Source organism: Chiloscyllium plagiosum, unplaced genomic scaffold, assembly GCF_037043375.1.
Source record: "Chiloscyllium plagiosum isolate Xiang-an unplaced genomic scaffold, Cpla_swu_hap1 HiC_scaffold_19, whole genome shotgun sequence".
Lineage (NCBI taxonomy): Eukaryota > Metazoa > Chordata > Chondrichthyes > Orectolobiformes > Hemiscylliidae > Chiloscyllium > Chiloscyllium plagiosum.
The window spans coordinates 35,320,002-35,343,847 of record NW_028270157.1 but is presented as its reverse complement, the minus strand read 5'-3'; the positions used below and the strand labels follow the sequence as shown (position 1 = coordinate 35,343,847).

Genomic DNA, 23,846 nt, shown 5'->3' with positions numbered 1-23,846 from the left:
AAGGTGTTTTGTATGCTTTCCTTTATTGGTCAGAGTATTGAGTACAGGAGTTGGGAGGAGAAAGTGAGGACTGCAGATGCTGGAGATCAGAGCTGAAAATGTGTTGCTGGAAAAGCGCAGCAGGTCAGGCAGCATCCAAGGAACAGGAGAATCGACGTTTCGGGCATAAGCCCTTCTTCAGGAATGAGGAAAGTGTGTCCAGCAGGCTAGGATAAAAGGTAGGGCGGAGGGACTTGGGGGAGGGGCATTGGAAATGCGATAGGTGGAAGGAGGTCAAGGTGAGGGTGATAGGCCGGAGTGGGGTGGGGACCAGAGGATGTGGTGGAGGCTGGTACAATTGCAACATTTAAGAGGCATTTGGATGAGTATATGAATAGGAAGGGTTTGGAGAGATATGGGCTGAGTGCTGGCAGGTGGGACTGGATTGGGTTGGTATACCTGCTTGGCACGGACAGGTTGGACCGAAGGGTCTGTTTCCACGCTGTACATCTCTATGACTCTATAATCAATGACTTTGCTGTCCAAAATTTGCAAAAGAAAATGTGCTACATTCTACGTGTGGTGTAGTGCTGATCTGTGCAATTGCTCTCAAGCTGATGTAGATTAAATCTTTCTACACATGCTAATTAGGAAATCATAAATTACTTTCATTTGAAAGTACAGGGCAACCCCCGAATCCACAGACTTGTCGTTTTCAGCGGTTTCAGTTACCCACACTTTACTGCGGGCCGAACATGTTATAGGGAACCTCTGGAACAAGGGACCAGGAGGCTGCCAGCAAGGTAAATTTCCAATTGAAATGAATGGGTTCGCTCCTGTCTGCGGTTTCAGGTTTCCGCGGTAGGTCATGGAATGTATCCCCCCGCAGGTACGGGGGTCTATTCTACTGTATGTTTCAGTGAGATTGTTAACTTTTTTGTTGGGTCTTCTTCTAGATCTGCATATATAAAGCTTTGATATTTCTTTTATCATTATTCTTTCTGTGAAAATACCATTTTAAAGATAATGCTATGGGACTTCTGAAGACTGACACAGTTTAGGGCCTAAGCCTGGTATAATCTAGTCAGCAGGTACAGGGTTGATAGAGAAACTGCAAATACATACATGAACAACAGAGTTGGACAACCTGAAGTTTTTGTCATGGCCAAATCAAAGTCTCATGTCTCTCATTGCAAGGAATCCTCTGACATCACACTACAACTGTCCATCTACTGCCTTCTTACTGCTAGATTTGCTTTGTATTGGTGATGCAGAGGAGGAAGGAGGATAAAACAATAACTGTACCAAACAATCTTCGACTCCTTCGTGACATTTTAATGTGGAGGAGTCAGAAAAGAGTGACTGATAGTGTGAGTCCATATTGAGTTCAGGTAGGGGGAGAATTTGTTTCTCATATTTTTCTCTCTTTGCCATTCTAAGGTAACCTGAGAAAGGTCAAAAATCTAAAAGAAGTACTCAGATTTTTCTGTTTTTAAATACTAACCTAAAGCACCATTTCTGTTTTTTGTTTGCATGAGGAACATACTCTCACAAGATTTTCATTCATCATTTAAACTAATATGTGTGGTTATGTTATCTTTAGTTCTCCCAGCAGCGCTAAATTTTCTGGAACAACAATGAAAAATCTTTTGAAATATGTCCCCTTACTGCGTAATGATTACAATAAGTAACTTTGAGATGGATCCTCCGATCATAATTGTAAAATCAAATAAGTTGTTCTCTCACTAAACTTTGCAGTTTATATGGGAAAAAGAGTGACCTCTCTAATGCAGTTCCTACTATGAAAATGTGAAAGTGAGCAAAACTACTCACTAAATAAAAATAACCTTAAAAAGTCATAAACCATCTCAATAAATCCAGCACAACATTTTGTATTCTTTTGAAACACTGCAAAAATGAACAGTGATGCTAATGCTTACTGACAATCTGCAGTGTGCATTACCTTTCTTTGATGTAAATTTTTAATATCCTTGAAAGTATTTGAAACATACAGTTCAGTTTTTTTGTATCCAGGAGCAGGATGTACAGTTGAATGTGTGCACTCTGCAGTGGTCCTTCAGTTCAATCATTCTTATAATTAAGAATGGGTGTTTATGAGTCAACATGTTCATCACTGGGGTTATAATATGCAGAAGGACCAAGATGCATCTCACTGTATTTTAATGCTAATGTATGATTAATATTTCAATAAATATGTTGAATATATGACACTTTTTATTTTGACTGTACAAATGGGTTTTGTCTCTCAGCTCTGTTACCTATTGTATTCCACCTTGAATTTCATGAAGAGAAACTTTTTGTATCTCTGATGTAAGGCTGTGAAGAATTTGAATATTTGAAGTATTTACACCTGCAACATAGGTTCAAAGAGCAATAGCAAATATATTACATGCAGCTAACAAAGGTATGAAATCCAGGGCTTTGTTCAAATTTGGGGCTAGGTTCAACCCTGTCTCATCATGTTAGCCTTTGCAGTGATTAAGAATTTTGGCAATGAATAAATGCTTGGTTGTACAAAACTTCATCATTGCATGGTTATGGCACAACCCATAATACTGTCTTCTCATACATCATAAAATGGTGTCTCTTTGTTCAAGTCTGTTTCTTGGGCCCTAGATCTGATGAGTGTAACATAAAAAGCTTCAATGTCTAGTCACCTTTTGGCAATGGTTAACTCATGGCAATGTTAGTTAGAATTGTTTCTTTAATTGTTTCTTTAAGATGCAGTAACATAAACATCAGTTTTAAAAATAAATATATTCCGGCTTAATTTTTGCTTCACCTCAAGCACGTTGATTGGGTAGCCACTCAACAGTCTGAATCAGACAGAGAACTGAGTTTGATGAATAATTATGATAATTGAAATTTCTGCAATATAAATATGGCTCCATGCGCCCATCAGATTTGCACTGTGGGGGGCAAAACTCCAAAAATATAGACCTACCAATCAAATATGTTCTGGATGAGAGGATTAGATTTAAATCTTGCTGTCTCAATGTCAGTCACCTAAAATCATATACCTGCCTGAGCCCCAAGTTCCATAATATCTGTACTACACAGTTTTGAAAACTCAATTGTACCATTATTACATGCTTTTGCCACAAAGAATTTTAAATCTCTACTTTGCTTTATTGATTAAGATGCTTTTTAATTTCACTATGTTCAATAGTTCACTTATCAAAGGAAGTAATTCCTCCATATTTACCCTATCAATTCCTTTTAACATGTTATACACCTCAATCAGATCACTGCCAAATATTAAGCTACTTAAGGAAATCTGAACCAAGTTAACACAACTTGTCTTCATTGATTAAGCCCCATTATAATTCTGTGTGTGTTGCATCCCCTCCAAGGCCAAATATATTCTGCCTGAGGTCTGCTGCCCAAAACTACATCAGTTATTTCTGATAGGACCTGACTATGGCTCTATACAACTGAAGCATTTCTCTTTGAAACCCTTGAGATTAAAGTCTACATTTCCATGAGACATTTTTTACTTCTTTTTGTAACTAGACAATAAGAATGTAAAGATTAGGCTATTCAGCCTCTTGAGCCTGCTTCGCCATTATTAGGATCATGGCTGATCAACATTCCTCACATCTACTTTCCTCATAAACCTTGACTCCCCAACTGATCAAGAATCTATCTATTTCAGCCTTAAGTATACACAAGGAAGCTGTCCCGTAAAGCTCTCTATGGCAAGGAGTTCCAAAGACTCTCAACCCTTTAGAGAAGATTTTTTTTCCTTATCTCCAGTCTAAATTGGCACCGTTTTATTCTGAGACTATGCCCTCTGGTCATAAACTCGCTTATAAGAGGAAACGTCTCTCAGCATTTACCCTGTCAAGCCCCTTCAGAATTCTATGTTTTCTAATCAGATCACCTCTTGACTCTTTTAAACTCCAAGTGAGTAGAGTCCCAACCTGTTGAACCTTTGCTCATAAGACAGTGGCACTGTTTACTACGTTTAATGACTTATATTTTTAGACTCCTAAACTTCTTTGTTCCTTCTTAGTTCTTATTTTTTCACTGTTTAGAAAATACTCATTTATTTTACTTGGGTTCAAAGTAGATTAGCTCACATTTGTTCATATTATACACCATCTGCCACAATTTAGCCCATCCAATTAATCGATCTATGACCCTTCGCAGCCTCATAGACTATCTGAACCATGTACTGCTTGACATAATTTAGTGTTGTCTGAAAATTTGAAAATATTATTTGTTGGTCCTTCATCAAAGTTATCAGTAAATAATGTGACCTTTTTAGATTCTAAAATAAACACTGAGGAACGGAACTTGTCATATCCTGAAAATCTAAAACAATACCAATTAACCTCAATCGCTTTCTCCTTCCCAACTGATTTCTAACCAAAATCAACTACCTCCAGTTTCTTGCATTCTCATTTTTGCCTGTAGTCTTTCCTATGCCTTCTGGAAATCCATTTAGATTACCATAGATCATCAAGGCACCTTTGACAGCAGCTTGCAAATCTGCAGGCTCTTCTCCGAGCCACACATCATCTTGGCTTCAAGAACCAGCTCACCACCACCTTTAGATTAGATTAGATTACTTTACAGTGTAGAAACAGGCCCTTCGGCCCAACAAGTCCACACCGACCCGCCGAAGCGCAAACCACCCATACCCCTACATTTAGCCCTTACCTAACACTACGGACAATTTAGCATGGCCAATTCACCTGACCTGCACATCTTTGGAACTGTGGGAGGAAACCGGAGCACCCGGAGGAAACCCACGCAGACACGGGGAGAACGTGCAAACTCCACACAGTCAGTCGCCTGAGGCGGGAATTGAACCCGGGTCTCTGGCGCTGTGAGGCAGCAGTGCTAACCACTGTGCCACCGTGCCGCCCTTCTCAAGGCGTAATTAGGGGATGAACAATTTATGCTGGCCCAGCAAACATCACCCACAACCTGTGAATGATTTTTAAAAAAAATCCTTTGTTCATCCTTTTAATGATCTCTTCAACAAATTCAGTGAGCTTAGTTAGATAGTACAAGCCTTTACCAAATCATGCTGCCTCCTCCTATGTACCATCACTTTCATGTGGCACATGGCAGAAGTGATATTTGTGACCTAAGCTGCCATTTGAACGATTCTAATCTTTGATGATATAATCAGTCTTCTGTAACTTCACCAAGTGCAAAGTGCTCACTATAATTGACAGATATCATGGCTAGATAGACTGCATCAAAAAGTAATGAATCTCATCACACTTCTATCTTGTTATGTGGGAATAGATATTGCATGCATGAAAAATTACTTTAAAAAATTAAACCTATTGAATAATGAAACTTAATGAGGACATAATCCTCCCAAAAGTATAATGTCCATGCATCATTCCCTCATTCTACTAACAGAATGTCAACACTGAAATATTTCAACTAGTGCCCTATAGTATTTATAATAGCAAGCTAATATTCAATGAGGACATCAGTGACTTCTGATGTACAATTGCCCATGCAGATGTTACACTGCAGACATTGCACTTTGTTACAGATACTAAATAATCTTGTGTGTTTCAACTACGCTGAGGTTGAACTTACAAAAGAGGGCAGCTATTCCTTTTATATGTTTCCAATTGCTCATTTTACATAAGGGACGTTCACTGGAGGTAAAGGCAACCATCTCCAAATTGTGGGCAGCAAACATCGGATTTTAACAGGGAACATGACTGACAGAGCTAAGACTGCAGTGGCTCATGTATGAAAGGGTAGGTCCAAGTAACATGCCTGTGCACTATCCCTTAAACTCTAGCAGGATGCTAGAATAGTTTCTTCACAAAACTGGGCATGTTTCTGACTAAATTATTAGACTGTTTATCCAACCTATAGTACTGAAGGAGCAGAGGTTTCCTCCAATTAAATATTGGGAAGACTGAATCGATGGTCTCTGGCCCTAATGCGAGACTTATTTCCTAGCTACTTCTCCAATCTTCTTACTGGCAATAGTCTGGAATTGAAGCAGACTAATCACAATCTTCGTGTGTCATATTTTCAGCGAGGAGTTTACAACCTCATACTTATGCCATCACTAAGACTGCTTCTTTTCATCTCTGTAACATGAGTTTACTTCTCCTGTAACACGTATAAAGTCAACTATTCTAATGTACTCCTGACTCGTCTCTTCAGAAACTTGAGGTCATCTAAAACTCTGCTGCCAGTGTGTTAACTTGCAGCAATTCCTATTCCCCATCACCCCATGCTCACTGACATTCACTGGCTTCCTGATCAAGAATTATCATGATCCTAAAATGCTCATTGTTGTTTTCTGCTCTCTCAATGGCTTTGTCCATTTCTATCTCTATAATCTTCTTCAGCACCACAATGTCCCTGAGACGTTAGTGCTTTTCTAATTCTGGCCTTTTGTGTAACCCTGATTTTTATTGTTACATTATTGTTCGTTATTGCTTTAGTTACCACTACCACAAAACCTGGAATAGCGTACCCACACCTCTCCACCTCAGTTTTCTTTCAGGCTGTTTAAAATATACCTGTTTAACCAAGCTCTTTGTCATCTGACCTCATGCATCCTGATGTGGTTCAGAATCATACTTCATATTGTCATTTTTCTGTGAAGTGCTTTGGGACATTTCATTATGTTAAAGGCACCAAATGAATACGAGTTGTTTTTATATCTTTTCGTTCCTCTTTATTCTCCTGGTCAGAAATCAAAACAGTACTGAAATGCTTGTCATTGACCAAGGCCACCTCACAAAGTGATTACAGAATTTTGGTAAAGTTTCCAATTAACAAATCAATTATTTGTTGATGCATTAACTTTTTCTAAAAATAAACTATTAAAAATAACACTTTTTCTAAGTCCTTCCAGTAAAAATAATGGCAAAACATAACAAATATCTTATTGAGAAGTAAGTATCTTTAAAACTTCTTATTCATGTAATCTCTCAATAGAAATTGAAAGAAAAAAATGGTAGAACAAAAAAATTTAAAAATTGTTGAATTTTGAAAAGCATCTTATGATTAGTGGTATCCTGGTGGCCAGATTGTGCAATCACAGGGTTGTACATTCTCATTATAAAATAGCAGCTATTGCATGTCACACGGTATGACATCCTAACATTGAAAATGCCAATCACAAATGAATTGAACAATCAGATTTAATGTGCCATTGCTTACAGTGGATTCTGTGAAGTCTTGATCTTTGTTTTTTTTCTGTCTGCTTCAGCAGTTTATCTTCCTCTCTAACTCTCTCCCCTTAATCTCTCTCATTGCTCTTTACGTGTTTCACTTTGCCATTTGATGTTGCAATCTTAATCTGTGTGCCATCTTTCTGTATCTGGAATATCTGTATTTATCTCTGCACTTCAGCATTTTTCTTCTTCTTATTATTTCATTAGATATCTTCTATATCTGTCTGGTTTCTTCATCCTTCTGTCTGCCCCTAATCTGTTACATCCACTTATAAGCCACAGTTGCTAGGCTCACTAACAATGACTGTCAGTGTACTTGGACTATATGCTAGGTCTAGGGAGCAGGACAGTTTGATTGAGGTGCAGAGGAGACAACCACAACCTGTACCTTCTAGTCACCCTGTTCAGACAGTTATTACACACCTTTGGAACAGGTGGGACATCATCCTGGGCCTCCTAGCCCAGAGGTAGGAACATTAGCACAATGCCATAACATCCCTCAACATGTATTTATATCGTTCAGCTAATATAATTAAAAGTCCCAAGTCACTTCATGGCTGTGTCATAAAGCAAAGTTTGACAACACACAATATAAAGTGGTTCCAAGTTTTAAAGAACTTCTAAAAGAAAAAAATAGAGAAGTGGAAGCATTTATGGTGGATATTCCAGAGATTAGAATCTAGACAATAGAAGACACAACCACCAATGGTGGAGCAGGTCAATTCAGGCATTCTCAATAAACCAGAATTAAATGAGAGCAAAAATCTGTGAGGGTTGTGGTGCTTGAAGAGATCATAGAGATAATGAGAAGCAGGTCCTGCAGGGATTTGAGATCTAGGCTGAGAATTTTAAAAAGGTGTTACTTGACCAGGATTTGTTGTAGATCAGTGTGTGCAGGGATGAACAGGACTTAATGCAAGCATGGACATGAGAAGCAAGGTTTTGAATGATCTTAATCTTATGGAGGGGTGCTAGCAGGAGTGTGCTGGAAAAGCCAGGAGTGCAGGGTATAAGACAATGGATGTGGGTGTTTGTAGTAGGTGAGTGAGTCTGGGGCCAAGGTGAGTGATGCTATAGAGGTGGAAATAATGGTCTTCGTGATGATGTGTGCCTGATGTTGGAAGTGCTTCTCACAGTCAGATATGACACCCATGTTCAACCTCTGGTAATTGTCAGGGAGAGGGATGAAGTCACTAGTTCAAATAGAATTGTGTAGCACAAGAAGGAAGGAAAGGAATTAGCTGTAGGGTATGAAGACAATGACTTCCATTTTCCAATATTTAATTGCAGGAAATTCCTGTTTATCCAGCACTGGATTTTGGACAAGCAGTCTGATAATTTCACAGCTGTGGAGGAGTCGAGAGTGGTGATGGTGAGTTAGAGCTGGGTGTCATCATAGTTATTATGAAATCTAATGCTGTGCCTTGGGATGATTTGACTGAGAACAGCAGGTATGTAAGAAATAGGAGAGCACCCAGGATCGATCCTTTGAGGATTCCAGAGGCAAATGTGCAGGAGCAGGAAAAGAAACAATCACAATAGATATTCTGACTCAAGGGTTGAACCAGGCAAGTTCCACTCAGGAAGAAGACAATATGGTGAACCATTCCAAAATGCAGTACAAATCGAAAAGAAAAAAATGTGTAAATCTATCTTTCTTACTGTAACATAAGACAAGACATAATTTGTGACTTTGATAACGACAATTTCATTACTGTGGTGGGGTGGAAATCTGAGAGGGCATCAACACTTGCAGTTCTGGGCAAGATGGGTACAAAATTAAAAAGTAGCAATACATTCAAGGACTTTGGAGAGGAAAGGAAAATTGGAGGTTCTTTTGGGGACAGTTGAGTTTAAATGATACTAGAATAGAATTAAACTGAATACAAATGCTGACGCCAAGAGAAAAGAAGGCTCAGTGCTAAGGTTGAGAGACAGCTGGGGAAACTGTGCTTAGCAGTTGAAGTAATGGAAGACTTTCATGATCAGGTGGAAATAGGTTAGTAGAACAGAGGTTGAGAAAATGGCCTCAAGTTCAATTCAAGAAGAGTAGTTGTGTCACATGGATTTCCACTTCTGTGTTCCTGAAAAATGCTGTTGCTTTTTCCCTAACACACCTTTACCTGTTCCACTGGCATTTTATGTTTTCAATTTGCGATATAATTTTTGATTTATTAAATAACAGTGAATTTAGTTGTCACGTATATTGAGATGTCATTATGCAGTTACCATGATGCAATGATATCAACAATCTCCACAGCACTTAAACCAGAAAAGTAAAACCTAGTTATGGATGAGCCAGTATGTATCACTCTTCAAGGCTCAGGAGCGAATCCTCCCTAGTTTGGTTGCTGCGATGTGTATACATCATTGTCCCATAAATATGACATAACACCAACTTGATTACAGGAGGTCTCCTGATTTACAAATGGCTGACTTAATAAATGGTTGTACTTATGAACGTGATCCCATACAGCGGTGTGATTTTGAAGAACCAAAATATGAACATTTCCTGTACTTAGGAACAGCTGCTTCACATTGTCCAGTATTGTGTTCCGACTTACGCACACAAGTTGTGTTCAGATCCAGAATAGATCCCTATTCTCAACCTATGGATTTCTGTATCACATTACAAAAATCTATTCTGATCTAAACATATTCATCTTTACATTTTATGCAGCAGATGCTGCACTGAAACGACATACCACATTACTGCACAGCATAGATTCTGAATAGATGTAGCAACTCAAAACTGGGCAACTGAGGTGCTGTGGCCGTCAGCTGCAGCAGAATTGAATTGAAACCCCACAATCTCTGACCATATGCCTGGTATGTCCCCCAATCTCTCATTAACTATCTCGTTAAATATAAGCCAGGGGACCAACCTTAGTACAATGAAGAACGAAGATTAATATTATCAGGAGCAACAACAAGCATTCCCAAAAAGTAGGAATTGTAAGACTAGTGAAGCCACAATACAAAACTATGTGCATTCCAAACAGCAGAAGCATTATGTGAAAGGCAAGGCCAAGTCATTCAACACTAACAGATCAGATCTAAGCTCTGCAGTCCAGTTTTGAATGGTGGTGGACAATAAAACAACTAAGAGGAGGCCAACGTTCCTTAAACAATTTTATCCTCAACAAAGGAGGAGCTTAGCACGTTACTGCAAAAGATAGGGTGGAGCATCATCTTTAGTCCTAAGTGCCATGTAGATGATCCATCTTGACCTCCTCCAGAAGTCACAGATGCCAGTCTTCAGCTAATTTTATTCACTCCATTTATCACTAAATGGCTGAATGCACCGGATGTTGCAAAGGCGATAGGCACTGACAACATATTGGCAATAGTACTGAAGACTTGTGCTCCAGAAATAGCTGCAGCTCTTGCCAAGCTGTATCTGTACAGCTGGAGCAGTGTACCTGCTAAGCAATGTGGAAAATTGCCAAGGCATGCCCTGTCCATAAAAACCATGACAAACAATACACAGGCCAATTACCACTCCATTAGCCTGTGCTGCATTATCAGCAGCAAGATGGAAAGCTCATCGACAGTGCAATCAAGTGGTACTTGCTCAGCAGTAACCTGCTCACTGCTGCTCTGTTCAGGTTCTGCCAGGACCACTCAGCTTCTGACCTCACTACAGCCTCGTCCAAACATTGACAAAACAGCATTACTCAGAGGTGAGGTAAGAATGACTGTTCTTTGATGTCATGGCAACATTTGACAGAGTGTGGCAGTGAAGAGTCCTAGCAAAACTGGAGTCACAGGGAATCGGGGGAGGGAGTGGGCGGGATGGGTATCTCCCCTGTTGGAGTCATATCTAGCGCAAAAAATGATCATTGGCCTTATTTAGTCCCACACCATCACAGCAGGAATTGTTTCTGTTGTGTCCTTGTTCCAGTCATTTTCAGCTGCCCCACCACCACCTTCTCAAAGAAAATATGATGCTGGTCTAGCCAGTGACCCTACAATTCCTGAATGAAAAAGGTTATCACTCTCCTAGAACAATGCTTATTGCAATGTTAGCAGGACTGTCCAAATGGAAGTTCCAAAAAAGACTCTTGGCTGAATCAGAATACAGACAAACAAAAGCTTCAAAACATTCTGTGTGAATCTGTCGATGTAGCCCACTCTACAAGTTCACCACGAATCCTCAATGATGATGGGTCAACACTGCACGAAGATATAAACCAAATTCTAGAGAGATGGACAGGGCATTAAAACCAGACCCTCAATTTGGCTTCAGCCATCAATAAAGAAGTCAACAGGCTGTCATCAAATGGTCTCCTGTTGACTCTTCTACACTTTTAGAAACATCAAACATAATCAAGTTTCTATTGAGCAGCAAAGCTCTGGCCACCACTGCTATCCCCACAGAAGTGTATAAGGCTGGAAGTCATTGCCTGGTTGAGAAGCTCATTGAACTCTTCCCAATAAGAAGTCATCCACAGGAATACAAAGATGCCTCCATTGTCCACCTGCTCAAGGGGAAAGCAATCTCACTCTGCTCATTGCCAACAAAATCTTCACCGGAATCCTTCAAAAGTGCTTCATGTAACATCTTGTTGAGGATCTACTAGCAGAGTCAGTATAGTTTTATAAAATATCAAGAAACCAGTGATATGGTGCTTACATTTAGACAGCTCCAGGGACAATGGCAAGGACAGAATGTGGATCGTTACAACACATTTATTGACCTGACCAATACCTTGAGTACAGTCGTGATGTGGACTTGGGTGGACAAGGTCAGAAGTCACACAACACCATCTTATAGTCGAACAGGTTTGCTTGAATTCACAAGCTTTTGGAGTGCTGCTCTTTCATCAGGTAAAGTGAAGAAAAGCACACAACCACAGAATTTATAGGCAGGGAGGTCAAAGGCAGAGAGATTAAAAGATCAAAGAAGTGGTGTGAGTGGAATGTCGACAGGCTGAATAATAAGTTTCTGCAGGTGATCAAAAGTGTCAGATGGTCTGAATAAAGTGTTAGCAGCTGAATAGCAAGTGAAGGCGTGACCTATAATCTGATTAGTTGAGGCAGAGAGATAGTTACAAAAAAATTAGGTGGTGCTGGAGTTAAACCAAATGGCTGGAACAATATGATATGCATGCCAAATGTCTAACCAAGGTAACAAGTAATCCACACCTGTACAAACTGATTAAGGTAGAGAGACCATAACAATTTATCAAGGTGATGGTGTCTAAACAGGACAGTAAGGAAGATTTTACAAATATGGAACAGTATGGTGGGGTAATATGTCGGATGACATTAACCCAAGGTGATGGTTGACGCCGTCATCAATTTCTGCTCAGTGATTCTGCATTGTTGTGAATCTTGAAGGCTGCCGTGGAAGATGCTTACCCAAACATCGGAGGCTGAATGTCCTTGACCGCTGAAGGGAACATTCCTGTCTGGCAATTGTTGTTCGGTGTCCATTCATTCATTATCATACTGTCTGCTTGCTCTCACCAATATACCATACCATATGCCTGCAGCATATGAAGTAGACTACATTGGCCACTGTTTAGAACTAGAATAAAGAACTGAACAGCACAGTAGAGGCCCTTTGGCCCTTGTTGTTGTGCCGGCCTTTTATCCTACTCTAAGATCAGACTAACCAACATACCCTTCATTGTACTAACTTGCATGTGTTAATCCAAGAGTCATTTAAATGTCCCTAACGTGTCTGACGTTACTACCACTGCTAGCAGTGCATTCCACACATCCACCACTCTCTGTGTAAAGAACCTACCTCTGACATTTCCCCTTAACCCTTCTCCAATACCTTAATATTATGCACCCTCGTGATAGACAATTCCACCATTGGAAAACGTCTCTGGCTATCCAATCAATCTAAGCCTCTCAACATCTTGTACACCTATATCAAGCCACCTCCCATCCTTCTTCACTCCAATCAGAAAATCCTTAGCTCCCTCAACCTTTCTTCATGCCCTCCAGTCCAGGCAAAATCCTGGTAAATCTCCCCTGCACCCTCTCTAAAACTTCCATATCTTTCCTATAATGAGGCTACCAGAACCGAACAAAACATTTCAAGTGTGGTCTAACCAGGGCTGTATAGAGTTGCAGCATAGCCTTGTGGTTGTTAAACTCAACCCCCCTGTTAATGAAAGCCAACACACCATATGCCTTCTTAACAACCCTGTCAACTTGGGTGGCAACTTGGAGGAATGTATGGACATGGATCCCAAGATCCCTCTATTCCTCCACACTGTCAAGAATCCTGCCTTTAACCATGTACTCTGCATTCAAATTTTACCATCCAAAGTGAATGACCACACTTTTCCAGGTTGAACACCATCTGCCACTTATCAGCCCACTTCTGCATCCTGTCAATGTCTTATTGCAACTTATAACAGCCCTCCACACTATCCACAACTCCACCAACCTTTGTGTGATCGGCATACTTACGAACCCCCCTTCCACTTCCTCCTCCAAGTCATTTATAAAAATCACAAAGAGCAGAGGTCCCAGAACCGATCCCTGCGGAACACCACTGGTCACTGAGTTTTAAGCTGAATACTTTCCATCTACCACCACCCTCTGCCTTCTATGGGCCAGCCAATTCTGTATCCAGACAGCCAGGTTTCCTTGTATCCCATACCTCCTTACGTTCTGAAAGGGCCTACCATGAGAAGCCTTATCAAATGCCTTGCTAAAATCCATGTACACCATATCCACTGCACTACCTTCATCAAAAAGTTTTTTCCACATCCTCAAAGAATTCAGTAAGATTTGTGAGGCATAACGTGCCCCTCAAAATCCATGCTGACTATCTCTAATCAAACAATGGTTTTTCAAGTAATCATAAATCCTGTCTCACAGAATCCTCTCCAATGCTTTGCCCACCACTGGCATAAGACTGATAGATCTGTAATTCTCAGAATTATCCCTATTCACTTTCTTGAATAAGAGAATAACATTTGCCACCCTCCAACCAACTGGCATACTCCAGTGTACAGCGAGGCCGCAAAGATCTTTGCCAAAGGTGCAGCAATCTCTTCCCTCGCTTCTTGTAAAACCGACGGTATATCCATCTGGCCCAGGGGATTTTTCTATCCTTATGTTTGCCAAAACTTTCAGCACATCCTCCTTCTTAACATTAACCAGTTCCAGCATACCTGTCTGTTTCATGTTGTCCTCAGAAACATCAAGGTCCCGCTCTGTAGTGAATACTGAAGCAAAGTATTTTTTAAGGACTTCCCCTACTTCCTCTGACTCTAGGTGTAATTTCCTTCCACTATCCTGGATCGGCCCTACCCTCACTCTGGACATCCTTTTGTTCCTTACATAAGCGTAGAATGCCTTGGGGTTTTCCTTAATCCTACCCACTAAAGCTTTCTCATGCCCCCTTCTAACCCTTCTCAGTCCATTCTTCAGTTCCTTCCTGGCTACCTTGTAACTGGCTAAAGCCCTGTCTGATCCTTGCCTCCTCAATCTCCTCAAGTAAGCTTCCTCTTCCTCTTCACTAAATGTTCCACATCCCTTGTCATTCAAGGTTGCGTTACCCTACCATCCTTTCCAAGCCTCAGTGGAAAAAGCTATCCAGTAGGTGCTTCCTAAACAACTTCCACATTTTTGTTGCACATTTCCCTGAAAACATCTGTTTCCAATTTAGGCACCCTAGTTCCTGCCTAATGGCATTGTAATTCCCCCTCCCCCAATTATATGCTTTTCCATACCATCTGCTCCTATCCCTCTCCATGACTATAGTAAAGGTCATGGAGTTGTGATCTCTATCACCGAAATGCTCTCCCACTGAGAGATCTGACATCTGGCATGATTTGTTGCCAAGCACCAAATCCAATATGGCCTCCCCTCTAGTTGGCCCATCTATATATTGCGTCAGGAACCTTTCCTGGACACACCTGACAAAAACTGCTCCACCAAATTATTTGAACTAATTTGGTTCCAATCAATATTAGGTAAGTTAAAATCACCCATGACGACAACCCTGTTACTTCTGCACATATCCAAAACCTGTCTCCCAGTCTGCTTCTCTGTGTCTCTGTTGCTCTTGGGGCGGCTTGTGGAAAACTCCCAAGAAAGTGACTGCTCCTCTCCTGTTTCTGACTTCCACCCATACTGACTCAGTAGACAAACCCTCCTCAACGATCTTCCTTTCTGCAGCAGTGATACTATTCCTGATTAGCAATGTAAAGTTTGTCAACACTCCACTCACACCATTTCTGTGATCTTTTAATCTCTCTGCCTATTTATCTCTCTGCCTATAAATTTTGTGCTTGTGTGCTTTTCTTCACTTCACCTTATAAAGAAGCAGCACTCCGAAAGCTTGTGATTTCAGATGTACCTGTTGGATAATAACATGGTGTTGTGTGACTTCTGACTTTTGGTACAGTCAGCCATGAAGGCCTTTGGAAGGAAATTGGAAATTTTACTGCCTGAGAAATTCATCACAATGATTCATAGATTAGATTAGATTAGATTACTTACAGTGTGGAAACAGGCCCTTCGGCCCAACAAGTCCACACCGACCCGCCGAAGCGCAACCCACCCATACCCCTACATTTACCCCTTTAACCTAACACTACGGGCAATTTAGCATGGCCAATTCACCTGACCCACACATTTTTGGATTGTGGGAGGAAACCGGAGCACCCGGAGGAAACCCATGCAGACACGGGGAGAACGTGCAAACTCCACACAGTCAGTCGCCTGAGTCAGGAATTGAACCCGGGTCTCTGGCGCTGTGAGGCAGCAGTGCTAACCACTGTGCCACCGTGCCGCCCAATAGGTTCCATGATGTCATGCTTGCTTGTGTTCTGGTAGCATTCTGATATATTTCCAGTCACTAAAGAATACGACCAAGGCTGCATGCAAGCTCCAACTCTCTTTAGCTTGTCCTCTGCCATACCTCTGATGCCTTCCATGTTGGTGAAGTCAGATATCCCTCAAAAACTCCCAATCTGAAATGACTCCAAGTAAACACAAAGGTCTCCAAAGACAAACTTCATGAATTTCTGTTTGCTGATAACTGCACTGTCTGCCAGTTCAGAGATGGCCATGTGCTACCATGGATTTATTCTCCAATGCATGCGACAACTTTAGCCTTTCGATTATTACAAAGAAAATTAAAGCAATATTCCAGCCTGGTGTAGAAAATCCTTATCTCGAGCCCAAGGTTTCAGTTCATGACCAGATTCTGTTGTCAGTGACATGGTTCACTTACCTCAATAGCTCAGTTTCTTGAGTTGTCTGAATAGACAATGGGATACATAAAGAATTGCCAAAACACGTTTAACCTTCCTCTGTCTGGGAATGAAAAGCAGCAAGTCTGTTTCCCAAATTGAAATACCATAGAGCAATAATCCTTTCCAAACTGGTTTGCTCAAGCGAGACTTGAATTATACACCAGCATAGTTTGAAGAAGTTCAATCACTTTAACTTAAACCTTCTTCAAAAGTTTCTAAATATGAGATGGCAGAACAAAATACCAAGCACTGAAGTGTTCATCCAAGTTGTCTACTAAACATCCATGCCATATTGAGGCAACACAACCGAGTTGGCATAGTCAAAATGCCTGACAGTCACTTACCATCGAGAGCTTGAGTCTGGGATGTGCCTTCTTGATGGTCAAAGGAGACCCTAGCAGAAGCGCATTCAAGATCACTGCACCTGCAGCAACAAAGCAGAAAATGATGTGTCCGGCTTTGAAAACAATCAACAACCTGATCTTATATACGGGTGGCACGGCAAATCCCAAAGTATGAGAAAAGGTGAAGACTGCAGATGCTGGAGATCAGAGTCGAAAAGTGTGGATCTGGAAAAGCACAGCTGGTCAGGCAGCATCTGAGAAGCAGGAGAGTTGACGTTTTGGGCAAGAGCCCTTTCTGATGAAGGGCTTATGCTCGAAATGTTGACTACCCTGCTTATCAGATGCTACCTGTTTTGCTGTGATTTTCCAGCGTCACATAAATTCCCAAATATGGAAGCTATAATACAAGGAATACATATTGAATTTAAGCTTTCTTGGGTTGTGCCATTTAATTCTGTCAGATTGTATATTGATATTGGTGGAATGACTGAATATCTTGCATGAGGTTTTGCTCCTCTGTCATTCCAATGAAAGATTATGTGAATAATTGAGATTCAGCAAGCCAAAATTGGGTTTGCACTGCTATTGTGGCTAAGTGTGAATTTATCCACTTCAGTAAGAAAAGCACAATGGCAGACTAATGTGTCAGTGTTGATAGTCGCACTATTGACTTTCAAAGTGATCTGGTTGTCCTTGGACACCAGTCCCTGAAAGTAAGTAGTTAGGAAGGCATTTTTATGTTGACCTTTGTTGTAAAAGAATTTGAATATGGAAGCAAGGATGTCTTATTGCAACTATATACAGCCTTGGTAAGACCATACGTGGAGTAATGTGTGTAATTTTGATCACTTGACATAAAAAGAGTACAGCCAAGGTTTGTAAGGCTAATTCCTTGGATGACAGGACTGAATTATGAGGAGAATTGGGTATGTTAAAACATATAAAATTCTGACAGAGTTGGGCAGACTGGATTCAAGTTTGATGTATTCCTTATCTGAGTTAGGATCTAGAACAAGGGTTCATCTCAGAAAACAGAATAGATCATTTAAGACTGAGATGAGAACAAACTTGGTCATTCAGAGTGGTGAACTGGTAAACACAAGGCTAAGTCACTGTGACTTAGGACAGAAATGTGTAAATAATATAGGGTGAGCAGTGGAAGTATGGCATTGAATTGGAGGATCAATCATGATCATACTGAATGGCAGAGCAGACCTACTCCTTGTATAATATTTCAATGTGTCTATCAGCATAGTAATATAGATCAGTATGAACTACTTAAATTTGTTCACAAAAGCTGTTTCAACAATCTTAGATTTGTTTTTGAGTTACATTAGCTGTGTTTTCAGTTTCCATGAATATTTTAATGCAATCTGTTAACCTTGTTTTAGGGAGAAGTGTTGTTAGCCTGGCTCCCTAATCATGCATTTTATTAACTCTGTTTCAGTATTGTTTTTTGGTGATATTTTCATTCATTACGTGTTGCTCTGTTTAGACATTAAGTCATTTACATGTTTATTTGCAAAAATGCTCAGAACTCTTTTAAATTTAGTTCTTCCTACTTTAAAAGTTTTTTTTGCTTCATTTGAGTATCTGAGCAGTTTATGATATGCATAATTAGAATTTCTACAGTGTTGAAAAAGGCCCTTCGGCCAATAAGTCCCCATCAACCCTCCAAAGAGCCATTCACCTAAACTGCACATCTTTGGACCGTGGGAGGAAACCAGAACATCCAGACGAAACCTACGCAGACACTGGGAGAATGTGCAAACTCACACAGATGGTCACCTGAGGCTGAAATTGAACCCAGGTCCCTGGCACTATGAAGCCGCAGTGCTAACCACTGAGCCATCATGCTGCCCAAATAATGATAGTAATATTATTACTAATCATTTAATAATAATGATATATACTTGTTAGTCATTTTGAAATAGAATAATGATTTAAGGTTTCTTTTTTAATTTCTTAATTAAATATTTCATCATAAATATGCTATTTTTAATGATTTCTTACCTTTCCATGATGTTGATAAAACACCATCAGGTCCTTTATCTACCAGTAGGTCATGCATTGATATTGATTTTATTCCATTTTGAATAATATAGAATTCATTGATATGGACTGAATATAGCACGCATAAAAAGGAAAGTTTGAAATATTGATTTTATGTTTTAAATTTGAATTTATTCTGGGATTGAAATCACTTCAAGATTAAATAATCTAAATTGGATAAATTAATTTACTTTGTCCGTTTAGTAGTGCAAAAACTATAATATTCCCCTGTTGGATTAAAATGCTGTCTGATATATATGAGTTTAAGTCAGACTGGTGTAAATAGTCTGATTTGTAATCTTATGTGAATTGCCTAATTGAAATCTCCTTTCATCTTGTTCCTTAAGATGTGTGCATGTTTTTTTGTGTAATTTTGTTAATCTATTACATATCGTGTCAAGGCAAAGTTGTGACGAATAGATAGATGAGATTGAATTTAGATCAGATTGAAATGGAATCTAATCAGTTAAAGTTAATGTGTGAAGAATCAATTTAATTCACAACACAAATTTGTTTATTTCTCCTGAAAGGATTGATATGTGAAATTGAGATTGGCATATCAATTGTCTTGTCTTGTCAGTGCCACATGAGGATCGAACTGGTGTCAGTTGAGCATGTATATTTTTGGAGTGAGTTGCACCAGTCACCACTTTGATGAGGGCATTGTTGCTTTCAGAAGCAAGCAGATCAGGTAGATTATCATGCTAATCTCAGTACAAAGCCAATTTAATGCTGGCGGTGCCATTTTGAACCTCCATGCTTTAAACAACCTTGAAGGGATCCATCTGAACTTTTCACCAGTAGTTGCTGGTTGAGTAATTCTGGCTGTTACTTCAAATTTATTTGGTGCTTTCTGTAACTGTTTGAAGTTTGAAAAATATGGTGGTGTGGCAGCTACTGAAGGAATTTTTTTTCTGATTTCAAGGTTACCGTGCCAGCCAGTTGCCCCCAAAATCAGTGCTCACCTAGAAGTCTTCTTATAATGTTGTATAGTTTGAAAAATGTACAGAAGGCTGTCAGAGAAGGGCAAGCCTGTTGAAGAGGAGTGGGAGAAAATATCTCGACAAGTGTCTATCCACTCAGAGTTTAGGGAATAACTCACCCATCAGAACCCCAGGGAGAAACGATGTGTATGACATCTGCACTTCAGTAAGAATGTACCCCTGAAATGTACCAACTGCTGCAGTCATTTCTCAACCTCAGAACAGGAAATACACCAGTGTCTATTAAGATGACTGCAGTCATTAAGGTTTGTGTCTGATTCCTTCCATGGGGGAGCTGGAGACATTTGCAACATATTGCATTTTGCTATCTATTATTGTGAAAGGAGGCCACTTATGCTATTCATCTTTTAACAGCTAACTACATTTCTTTCTCTCTCTCATCAAAAGGAAGCAAGTGAGCATAGCATTTCACAAATAATGTCACATTCCCAATGGTGCAGGATACCGTTGGCTGCATGCATATTACTTTTACATGTATCAACTATATCTTGTACTGAAACAGAAAGGGGTTCCACTTACTCAATGTCCAGCTGGTATATGACCAGACCCTGAGAATCATGCTGATCATTTTCCATCAGCAGCCAGGTGCCATCATTCTGTGGCACTCGCCAATTGTATTTGGGCCACCATGACAAACAAAACTGGGCAACAGTGGTTACTTGTGGATAGCTAGTATAGCCAATAACTCCTGTGTGCAACCTACTTAAGTGGGTGTACTATGCATATAATGAAAACCACATAACAGTGATGAGAACATATGAAGTCGGAGCAGGAGTAGTCCATTCAACTCCTCCAGCCTGTTGTGCCCTTTAATACAATCCTGGCAGATGTTCAATCTCAAATCCATTTTGAAGTGTGCTCACTGTATCCTTGAATCTCCCAAGAGATCAAAATTCTACTGATCTCAATGTTAAATATAGTCATCAATGAAGCATCCAAAATTGTGTAGGGTAGACAATTCAAAATGTTCAAATCATCTGAATGAAGAAGTGCTCCTTAACTCAGTGCTAAATGATCAACTACTTATGTTGAGGAGAAAGTGAGGACTGCAGATGCTGGAGATCAGAGCTGAAAATGTGTTGCTGGAAAAGCACAGCAGGTCAGGCAGCATCCAAGGAACAGGAGAATCGATGTTTCGGGCATGAGCCCTTCTTCAGGAATGTTGAGGTTGTGCTTGATGAAACAGCCTGCTCATCTGAATATCAATATTAAGAAGTTCCATAACTTGAAAAAGACAATGTTCTGCTTTCCTAGTCTTGCCACCGAAGCGAATAATCTTCCACTTTTCATATCATATTCCATCTGCAAACTTATTGCCCACTCACTTAGTCCACCTTTAATTCTCAGTAATCTTTTGATGTCCTCCTCATAGCTTACATTCCTACCTAACGTTGTAAAGTCACCAAACTTTGATTATAACCTTTACAGTCTGTTTATTGAAGTCTTTACTACAAAGAAAATAAAGCCTTATATTTATAACATGTCTTTCTATACCAAATACCTCAAAGTGCTTTACAGCTAATTACTTTTGAAGTTCAGGTATTGTTGTAATGCAGGAATCATAGCTGCTGATTTGTAATTTCTTGTCATGTTGTTTAAGGGGGTATTGATTTGGACACCAGGGATAACCCCTGATTTTCCAAAGCCATAAGCCCAGCCAAGCAAGCAACTGGATCATTGATTTAAGCCCCACCTAAAAGAAGGCACCTCTACAGTGCCACATTCACTCAGTGCTGCACGGGACTGTCAGTATGTTCAAGTCCTGGAGTGGAACGTGAGCTGAAACTTTGTGATTCAGAGGCAAGAATGCTATCAGCTGAGACATAGCTGGCATTCAATAGATTTATACATATATAGAATATATATATATATATATATATATAGAATGTAAATAGCTGAGGGGCCCAGCAGTACCCTTGTTGAACATTACCAGTTGCAACCCACCAACATGAAGATGCCCCATTTATCCCCATTCTCTCCTTCCTGGATATTACCACATCATATTACTCGCAATTTGCTGAGTACTAATCTTGTGTATTTAACCTTTCATCTGGCAACTTATAAAATACAGTTTGTAAATTCAAGTATGATAAATAAACTGGTTACCTTTTACCGACCTTACTAGTTATATTCTCTGACAACTCTGATCAATTTATCAAACACGATTTCCCTTTTGTAAATGAGTTCAATTTCCACCATGGTAGATGTTAAAATTTAAAGTCAATAAAAGCTGTAAGTTAAACACTAGCCCAGTGGCATTTGTCATTTGTTGTAAAAAATCATCTGGTTCACAAATGTTCTTTAAGGAAGGAAATCTGTCTTTCTTACCTGGATTGGCTGACATGCGACTCAAGATTCACAGCAAGTTGGCTGTATCAAACCACTGCAAAGCGTCAACAAAGAAATGAAATTGGACATGTGACCAGATATTGACTGACGGCAGTGGGTGGCAAATACTACCCTGTCACCTCTGAAAGGAACTGCTTGGGTATTTCCTATCCAACCATCAGATAGTCAAAGCACCTGGGACAATGGTGTCCAGCTGTGAGACAGTTGCCCTGCGAATCCTCAACATTATCTCAGGATTCCTGAGGCCTCATGGCACCAGGTCAAGAGGGACATGCAATTACATGCAATGTAACTACTGTCACTTATCACCCACTGTCACCATCCTGGGGGTTACCATTGTCCCAAAACTGAACTGGACCAATCATATGAATACTGTGGTTAGAAGAGCAGGTCCAGAGGAATTCTGCAGTAAGCAACTCACCTCCGAAATCCCAAAGCCTGTTCCCCATCTGTAAATAACAAATCAGGATTGCAATGGAAAACCTCTCCACATGCCTGTTTAAATGCATCATTTCAATTGTGCAAACACATGAGTTCTCAACAGTATAGGGCATTATAGCCACTGTCATGATAGCTAACATGGACCTCTAAGATGGAAAATCAATGAACACAGTTTGGTGACTTTACAATGTTAAGTAAGAATGTAAACGATGAGGAGGACATCAAAAGAACACTCAGAATTAAAGACGGATTAAGTGAGTGGGCAATAAGTTTGCAGATGGAATATGATATGAGAAGTGGAAGATTATTCACTTCGGTGGCAAGACTAGGAAATCAATGAGTTCACTTTTTGCATTAATGGAGTGGAATCCTTTCCTATTGATGAAGTTAGTTCCGAATGCAAAATAAGTACCGTCGCCAAAGGCCCACTAGGGGAAGCCAGCTATATTGGCAAAGCCTACTCTCTGGGCTTCAGCACTGAACATGTCATGGGGAAATGAGATAAAGTGGTGTGGTCTGGCACAAATTACAGCCTTATTGGATTTGTGGATTAAGGATTGAGATCCCACAGATCCACGGTGAATCCTTGAAAGCAGCCAGTTGCATAGAAATTGAGTGCAGCTGACACCTTGATAGCCACCCACACTTTCAGGTCACATGTCCTGCTCCAGCAGATGGCTCCGCTCCATGGCAGTGACTCTGGATATCCGCAGTTTGCAGTGGCACTATGCACAATCATCTGGAAGGCTGGCAGAGGAAGTGGTGGAGGCTGGTACAACATTTAAAAAGACATCTGGATGGGTATGGGAATAGGAAGGGTTTAAAGGAATATGGACCAAATGCTGGCAAATTAGACTAGATTAATTTAGGGAATCTGATCAGCATTGGCAAGTTGAACTGAAGATTCTGTTTCCGTGCTGTACACCTCTATAACTCTATGAATGGTCTCAAGGACAATTGACTCTGGATCTCCCGCGGAAGCACACTCACTGTGTTTGCTATATAAGCTACTGGCACATGCTATCAGTGTGACATTCATGTAGCACAGTGTAGTATAGCAACATGCCCAACCTGTTGTCTGACCACTGCTTATAACCATGTCAGGCAACTTGTCTTTGCATCTGTGCTAAAAGGCAAGGCATGGCAGAGGTACTGTGAGCTTGTAAGTTCTGACTAAGACAGTAAAGCACAAAAAGGCAGGGCCAGGCTGGGCAGAGATGCCATAAGAATCTAAGTAAGGGCAAAGTG

At 40.2% G+C, this 23,846-nt stretch overlaps 1 protein-coding gene across 12 annotated transcripts in view; it reads left to right on the top strand.

Annotated features, from left to right (window-relative positions):
* foxp2 (forkhead box P2) overlaps positions 1–23,846 on the top strand; it is a 795,054-nt gene that overhangs the window by 481,373 nt on the left and 289,835 nt on the right. The window contains exon 1 of one of the 12 annotated variants that reach the window (XM_043709552.2): positions 8,491–8,547. The exons of the other annotated variants lie outside the window; for them this stretch is intronic. Coding sequence (XP_043565487.2) covers positions 8,545–8,547 — 3 coding nt within the window. The 5' untranslated portion in view covers positions 8,491–8,544. Of the gene's footprint in view, positions 1–8,490; positions 8,548–23,846 lie in introns of those variants that run through there. 12 annotated transcript variants of the gene reach the window in all.